Here is a 9000-nt window from a genome sequence, read left to right as displayed (position 1 = left end):
AATAAAAAATGTAAAAATACGATAAATAATAATAATTTTAAAAAAAACTTTTTCTACTTGCATAAATAAACCAATTAAAATGAACTCATGCTTGTGCTGTGTTTTCTCTCACAAAAAACATGTATACACACATATATGCATACATACATAAACATATGTATGTATGTATATGTATAAATATACATACATATATATCTCTCTCTCTATATATATTTATATATATATACACATAAACACACACATATATGTGCATGTGTGTATGTGTGTGTGTAGCTGTCTATGTATGTGCATATATATGCCATTTTTACTTACCTCATATCAGCAGTACTAACAGATGCAGACATTTGTATGTTCTCTCCAGAAATCTGCACAGATCATGATTAAAAACCTGAAAATGCAAACATAAAATAGATTGTCATACAAGGCAATGGAATACAATACAGAATAATATTATACATTTATGACATAATTGAAATGTGCCCTTTTCACATAAAGTGTAGGTAGCTCTGAAAAGAGCCTTTGGTGGCCTCTGAAAAGAGCCTTTGGTGGGCTCTGAAAAGAGCCTTTGGAGTCCTCTATGCACTCGGCTGCCATGGCACTGCACCCTCCTGGCTGAAATAGGCGCAGTATGTGCCCCGGAGTTGGATGGCTCTACGGCTTGCATTGTTGGAGCCCATCCTTGGTGCATCTCTCAGGCCCTCTGGAGCTGAAGGTGCTTCATTGGCAGGTGCAGCTGTGGGTGTGCATCTCCGACCTTCCAGCATTTTCTTTTGCAGGAAGTTGTGCAACATGCATGTGGCCAGCACACATGCCTCAGCAACCTTCGGACTTGTCGCGATGACACGACGATACATCCGCCAGCGAGCAGAGAGGATGCCAAAGGCACACTCAACTACCAACCTAGCATGGCTGAGGCGGTAATTGAATGCCCTTCTCTCTGGTGGGATGTGATGTAGTGAGCGGGAAGGCCTCATTTCCCACAAAGACACAGGGAAGGGGCCCACAATGCTCTGCTCCAGGGATAGCAGCATCTGGTGGTAAGTCCAGCGTACCATCTCACAGACTCTCTCCAAACGCTGAATTCCGGAGTGTCCCACCGTCACTGTTCCTGCCATAGCCACCAACATCCACCACACGGAAGAGACAGTTGGCATCCACAACAGCCAGGAGCACCAGCGAAGAATAGCTTGACTTATAGTTAAAGAACAAGGACCCTGAATTCGCTGGCGCTTGCAAGAGGACATGTTTGCCATCAATTGCTCCGAGACAATTGGGAAAGTTCCAGCGTGCATAGAACTGGTCAGCTATTGCCCTCCAGTCCTCCTTTTTTGGAACTGGCATGGTGTCCTCCACCAGAGCCTCCCAGATTGCACTGGCCACATCCTGCACAATGCCTGCGACAGTAGAATGGCCCACTCGGTAACTGAAGGCGATAGTTCTAAATGAGTCTCCAGTTGCCAAGTACCTGGGGGAAAAAAAGCATTATACAGTAAAGACACTGCAATATATATATATATATATATATATATATATATATATATATATATATATATATACATACACACATACACACACACACATACACATACATACACACACACACATACACATACATACACATACACATACCTTTTACTACGCAGACAATCGGACTATGAGATATTCAATTTTATTTATTTACCAACGACCATGAGCTTGGTTTCTACATGTATGTATGTGTGTGTGTATATAAAGAATACGCAGTAATATAAAGTTATTCTTACCGAAGACAGATAGCGAGTCGCTGGGCAGGTACAAATGCCTTCCGCATCACGGAATCAGCTCTTGTGATCAGTGGTCCCACCCTGCCCAGCAACTTGTCGAAGGTGTCCGGGGACATCCTGAAGTACCACTCAAACAGTACCCCATCCAGACGCAGCTCCCGGACAAATCCGTGATACTCTCCCCGTTGTTTTCGCCCTCTGAGAATAGAATGTACCCAGAAGCGCCGAGTACCACGTCGTTTCAACTTGCGTTGAACGTTCACAGTAACCACACAAGCTATCGCTATCGCTAATGCAACCAAATTGGCGTCCATGTTGAATGACAATGATGCTTGTTTTTGAGTTCCTGTCTAATTTCATTGGCTGACGCTGCTATGACCATGGCGTCAGTGCCAAACTTCAGCCACGCCTTCCGTCAAGCATTGACGCTGACGCCCCGTGTGAACGTACCGTTAGACTTGGTCTGGTCTGACTCTTGTCCCAAGGTACTTGGAATGTTGAAGGCCAGGTACTGTGCTGCACAGGGGTAGAGTGCTGAGGTGTTAGAGTGACCTGCGTGCTTGAAGAGGCTTCTAACGAAGACACTGGTGTGAGAGTGAGTGTTATCATGTCAGATGCCGCAGAGTCCCTTAACAGATTGTTCTGTTGGCCTGTAATATCTAAAGAAAAACTAAAATTAAGTGTAGCCCTGCCACAGAAAACTAAGGCAAAAAGGTTGAGTAACTATATCTGTCAATTTCATAACTGAAATTAACCATGTTGTTAATAACATTAGAACATATCTTTGTAAATTTTTTGGTTTAAATGTTATAGAAAACATGTAGACAAATTCAACAGGGTTAATTTAAATTATTCTGTTACAATTTTTTTAATTGTTTACTGCTACTGTTTTTCTTTCCCCCATCTTTATTTTTATGATTTGATAATTAATAACTTATTCTCATGGTATTTGGCCAATATTATAAATCACAAAGTAAGCTATAGTCTATAGCTGAAAAATATGAACAAAAAATGTACATTAGTCATGTATCAATAGTGCTATGGGATATCGTATATATAGCAGGCTAAACTATTTACTCTATACTAAAATCCAAATTTTGTTTACTTTTAAGTCCTACATAGGATCTCTACATTGCGCAACAACATGTTAAATGTAGACAATTTATTTACACTTTTTACATTAACAAAATATTTACCTCTGTTGTTGAATCTTTGTAGTAGTTTTCTGCAATCAACTATGGACAAGAGATGTCTGATGTCATCCTCTTTTATGTACATTAAGTCATCAATCTCCCTTACTCCCATTGAGGACAAATCTTCAATTATAGTCTCCAAAGTCTTACTATCCAGATGAGGAAGGGTGCCTCTTATGATGTCCTCCATCACTTTCCACCTAGACAGACAGAATGATGGAGCACAGCAAGATCGAGATCAAACTTTCTATACACAGGCAATGGGTAATAGTCAGCAAGACCGTCGGCACATACACAATCATATTGAGTCTCAAGGTCATATTGCAGGCAATGCACGCCAAGGTCCAACACTGGCACTGATTGATGTTTCTCAGACACAAAATAAACATTTTCCTGTTTGACTAATATTAGAACAATCTTACCTAGCACATAGCCACTATCATTGACATCAAGAACAACACTCATGCCCTTTTTGTATATTGTGCCTTTGTATGTCACAGTAGATGTTTCTATTGTGTTGTCTTTAGTCAAGCCCCTGCACCTTACAGCTTCCTGAATTGCTGCATTATACATTTGGGCATCAAATTCATTTGCCTGACCAACTTGGAGAATTGGAGGAAAAATATTCCCACTGTGAAGATAGGCCTGCAACAGTTGGTGGCTTTCTGCTAAAGTAACACCAAGATTTTTGAAATTATGGAGCTTTCGAGCACACTGTTTAAAATATGTGCGTTTACTCTCGAAGCGCAATGTCCAGAGGCGAATAAGAGGACCAAATTTAAGTATGAGGTCAGGATAGTGGAGTAAGAAGTGGTGTTTTGGCTTAGCACGTGTGTCTGGAAAAAGAGCTACTCTAGACTGGAGATATTCCCTGATAATAATCTTGTGATATGCCACCTGGTTGACATGGATCTTAGGCGCACAAATCAGCTCTACTATTTCTCTGAGTTTAAGGCACAACTGCCAGGCTTTGTCTTCCAATGGGTTCTTGATCCGATTACCAACTAGAATAGGGAGAAGTCGCAATAAGCACCAGTTCTGGGCAGCACTACCTCCCAAGTTTAATCCATTTGTCTTTACTTCACATGGCCGGCTACTAGCATCACTGCCGTGGAACTTCAGCTGAGATACACTCCTATTCAACTGAACATATGAAAAATGTTTCCCAACAGACACCAGGTTCTTGATATACAATGCAAGATCAGCTAAAAACAATCCCCTCAAACAGATCATGCCCCAGGCAAGGTGGAAGTCCTGGTTGACAGGCCCGCTATGATGACTTCCTGACCCTTGGACAACTCCTCAAGACAGTTTGCATAGGTTTCTTTTGTCCTTAACCCCCTGGGGTCGGCAATCACGCCGGCGTGATTTGCGCGATGTTTTTCACATAGCAGCTGAATAGACATAAAATACTCCGTCAGGTATGGTCATACAGACTTAATAAAAATGAAAAATGAATCTGTGAGATGTCTACTTTTGTATGTGTCCACTTACAATCAAAACAAAACGTTGTGCTTTTGTAAAATAAAGAAATTAAACAGGGTGTGCTTTCTGCCTCTCCGTCTCGTGAACTTTTTTTTCTTGAGCACGTCTCTAAAAATAAACAAAACTCAGCGAATACTTGTCACACATTTGTGAGCTCTATATATTTATAATCATTTAAGTGTGTAGTTTTAAATTATCTGATTCAAAACGAAAACAAATATTCTCTGTTTAAGTCATTTGTATAAAACCAACAAGATATTCAATTTCTCTAACCCTTGCTCATTAGTTTTAATGTGACCACACCCACACGCGCAAAACATATAGAGATGCAAATCGTCCATGCGTCGCGCGACCGCGCCCATTACCTCAACAACAAAGTGGCAAACTTTATCAGTCATCTGCTGTCGTCGAGTTTGGAAGACACGCTGTGAGATTATTGGGTTTACACCAGAAGAAGAAGAACGCGATTTGAAGACAAGAACGATGTTAAGGTAAGAAATAATTCTGTATTATATTAGTTAGTGTTATTGTTGCTTAAACTTCTCATTGCCATTGAACTGTTTCTCGATGCTTCAGTGAATGTTCCCTGCACGCGCTGTGTGTTTGAGTCAGTCGCGCGACGTGCATTTGAAAAGCAAAACGCACCATGATTTTACTCCAATCTCATTTCATAACGTCATATCGATTGTAAACATTTGAAGTAACATATGATAATCAATATGTTTTTCTCTAGTGTAGTGTTACTGAAGTGTTCCTTTTTAACGATGCCTGCTATACTATTGTTATTATTTCATTCAGCCCTGCAGGTATATGCCTACAATGCACAACAAATATATATATGTATATATGTGTGTGTGTATTTTGTAAATTTTAAAAAGGAATTTTAACCAGAACAAATATAAAATGTATTCCCACAATCATGCAGCCCTAGTTTCTTCTTGATATCAGCATGTTCACAGGTTTTTTATATTTCATTTTTTTTAGGTAGCTACCCGTCCTGCTGACTTCAACATGAGCATGAGGAGGTAAAGTGAAAAATCAAACACCTTGGAAATTACAGGTATGTACGATATTTCAGGAATGGCACAAAGGTGTGTGACTGGTTAAGTCTCTGTCTTTAGTTCAGTGTGTTAAATAATGTGCTTTTTTGCCATTTGTTGTGTATCTTTGGATTATGTTGTGTTGTAAATACATTCAAACAATCAAAAAGCCATACTTTTTTAAATCTCCTCATTCTTTGTGCAAGGTAATGTAATGATAGTGCCTGAGAGCTCCTAATAGGGCCATTATGGGAGGCTCTTTGTCTTTTCTCAGGTGTGAAACACTCAATATTCATGGGTGGTTTACGCCTCCTCGCATAAAGCTTTCTTACACAAGACATGTCATACAAATTTTAAATCAATATATTGTCTTATCTGAATGAGTATTCAGGATGATTTTCACATAGTTTTGGAGCAAATATTCTAGGCTACGTGATACAATTTTCAAAAGCCTTGCGAATAAATAATCAGTTTGGGTTTCATGACATAATTTTAGTGACTTTTTTTTGGGTCATTTTCACAAACCACGCATAAATGTTATTATCTCAAAACTACAAACTTTTACATACATGCTGCTGACATATTATTGTAGCAGAGTTTGTGCTGAATGGAGTGTAATAATACTTTAGCCATGAAAATGTCACAAGTAACAGAAATAAGCACAAATGTTAGAGCATGTCAGAACACCTCCAGGACCCAGAAAATACCTCAGACCCCAGAGGGTTAATGGACCAAGCTTTGTGGGCTCCTTTTCGAAACTTTCTCGATCTATAAGACAGTATCGACAAAAGTGTTTGCTTCTGCTGAAGTTTTCAGTGAACCCCCCAAGAGAATGTGACCCTAGGTTATCGCCTGCAATTGCTATCACTGTCCCCTGCAACGTTTCACCATTGTCTAACACAAAGCCAGATTCCTCAATCTCCCTTAGATAATTTACTAGGGGAGAAAATATTTTGTCATGGCCAAAATGGTGGCTATCCACATCCCTGCTAAGCATTACCAACTGCATGGGGTCTATAGCAGATCTATTATGTGGCAGTATCTCACCCAATGTCATGTATACAGCCAGAAGCTTGTGCTTCTTCTTGCCTGATCCAAGGGGGTTTACAACCTCAAAAGCATCCTGATAAAGGATGATCGTGACAGAGGAAGGAACATTCTGCAAGAGGGTGTTCTCTCTACAGTTTCTACCATCATGCACATCCACAAACACATGCGGATTTCCCAGAGGGTACATCTTTGTAGCGTTGTACTTTTCTCGAACTGATGGATGGCTCAGCAGTGCTTTAAGAGTGTCTTTAACTGGCACATACTGGCAGAAACGTTCATTACCATTAGGATCAACAACAAGATAAACCTGAGTTGGCTCAACATAACAGAAATTGTTCTTGAAAAAGGTTTTTCTAGTTTGATCTGATCGAAACACACTCTCATTGTACATCTTTAGTAAATTTTCTTTTGATAGCCCATCCACAATTTCCTGTATTCTATCTCTCGGTATTTTACGTTTTTCCAGTTGACTGACTATAGTCAGTACATGTGCCATCCCATTTGTGTGTAGTTCTTGGAACTCTTCAATTAAAGCTGAGATTGTGGTGGCTGGCAAAAGCGTCTTAGCTTGCATTATAAAATAGAAGAGGGTCTTTGTTTGTCTACTTTGTTTGAGGAGCTCTCCCCAACCTCAGCAATCTCTGAACTGTGTGTGCCACCATCATTCTCATCAACAGTATCAGGAGTACCGGTATCATCATTAGTAACACTACCTGCAGAGACAACCGGTGCAACTGAATGTTTTCTGCTCACATGCGAGAGGAAAGAAGACCTCACTCTGAATTTTTTTTTGCAATTTTCAAAAGGACATTGAATTTTCTTGCCATCTCTAATGTGCCATTTTAAATGTTCACATACATTTGAAAAGTTTGTGGAAGTCAAATCACATCCCTCAACATGGCAGGTCATATCAATACATCTGTGAGATCTGAAAATTGCAGATGGATAATAATCTGTTTAAAATGTTCTCAGTGGGCCAGTATTGGACCAAGGTATAGTAGTTAGATAAATAGATTAGATTTACAATTCATCAATCTTCAAGATGGATAGGGGTCTTCTAAAATTGCATAGCTCACACCTGTGGACAAAGAGAAGAGACAAAACAGTCAAAAACGCAGCATACTAACAAATAATGTTTACAACATCCAAATCCTAACTCTAAGCTCCAAAGAAAATTAGGAATAATTAGGAAAGGCTATTTTGCTGTGCTGTGTTAGTACCTTGGCTGGTTTGGGTCTGTCATGGGTAAATAAATATCATCTGGTTTGTTGGACTGTTGTTTAAAATCAATTAACACTATTGGGGAAAACGTCACTCTTGCTTGTGTGATACTTAACTACATCTTATGACTTAAAATGGTAAATAACAAAATGATTATATCATTCTGACCTTATAAGTGTCTACATATGCAATTTATGTTTATAAAATCACATTTACTAATCAAGTAACTTAACGTTAGGCTATAAGCTATGTAGCAACAATGACAATGACATCCGGTCAGCTGCTTTTCCTTTGGTGAATTCTGATTCTCGCAAAACACATCCTTCATTGTCTAAGAAAACAAGAGAATTTGTTCACTGCACTGGCGCCTTAAAGTCTGCCGAAACTGTCAATAGCGCATGTTTGTGACTCTCCAAAGAGACATTAGTCACACACACAGAAGAAACCCTGTTTCAAACACCCCCCAAACTCCCATTCCAACACACGTAACTGGACACCACGTCCTCACACGACGAAACACACACACACCAAAACGTGTCTTCAAGTGAATCATATTTAAGACATTACCAAATGTATATGATACTTTTTATGTGCCACATAACATTGGGATTGTTTACAATATTAGTATGTATTAATCAAACTTTAAATGCTTCTAATATGTATATCTTATGTAACTTTGTATTCCTGTAAGCTTTCACATGATGTGTTTGATATCATTTTAAATCTTGAGACCTAATGGAGTTGAATCTCGATAATAGACTGCAATGATATGATTATTACGATATGAATCCTTTTCAGTCGTAGAAATGACTTATTCCAAAGCTCTGTCATAAATCTATACAGCAGGGGGTCTTCTCGACAAGACAAAGAAAGTTCTCCCGCTTCCAAATCACTGAAGGTGATTGGCCACTCGTGCAAAAGAAGGCGTGATCCATACATTCCTTAAAGAGCCAAACGCTCTCTCTTTCGCCCTCTTCCGATCTTCATCCCGGCTTCGTCATGTGAAAAGTCTACGGTCCTGACTCCTTTGGAGTTGCCTCCGTCTTCTTTTATTTTCTTTATCTTAGTTTTTGTTTTCATTTTCAAATTCTCCTTTGTTTGCTTCCACCCAAGAGTGAAGCGAACTTAGCCTGAATTACTCCTTTGGTAATATCACTTCCAAGAGACCTTCAAATCTCCCGCGACCAGCGCGCTCTGGAAACACGAGAGCACGCGCCCGGCTCCGAGGACACACGCACACGCGTTTCC

General features: G+C 39.7%; 1 protein-coding gene across 1 annotated transcript in view; it reads right to left on the bottom strand.

Annotated features, from left to right (window-relative positions):
- Positions 1–1265: 1265 nt before the first annotated feature.
- The window catches only part of LOC306984167 (uncharacterized protein), a 292265-nt gene continuing 284530 nt past the window's right edge, over positions 1266–9000 (bottom strand). The window contains exons 2-5 of the mRNA XM_079585260.1: positions 7556–7609; positions 2960–3156; positions 1764–2422; positions 1266–1465 (exon numbers count right to left, since the gene is read on the bottom strand). Of these exons, the coding sequence (XP_079441386.1) occupies positions 2163–2422; positions 2960–3146 (447 nt within the window). The 5' untranslated portion in view covers positions 3147–3156; positions 7556–7609 and the 3' untranslated portion in view covers positions 1266–1465; positions 1764–2162. The remainder of the gene's footprint in view (positions 1466–1763; positions 2423–2959; positions 3157–7555; positions 7610–9000) is intronic.

The sequence above is a fragment of the Phoxinus phoxinus genome (assembly GCF_949152265.1).
Source record: "Phoxinus phoxinus genome assembly, chromosome: 17".
NCBI classification, from domain to species: domain Eukaryota; kingdom Metazoa; phylum Chordata; class Actinopteri; order Cypriniformes; family Leuciscidae; genus Phoxinus; species Phoxinus phoxinus.
Note: the sequence above shows the minus strand (reverse complement) of the source record. Positions and strands in the feature narration are given on the sequence as shown.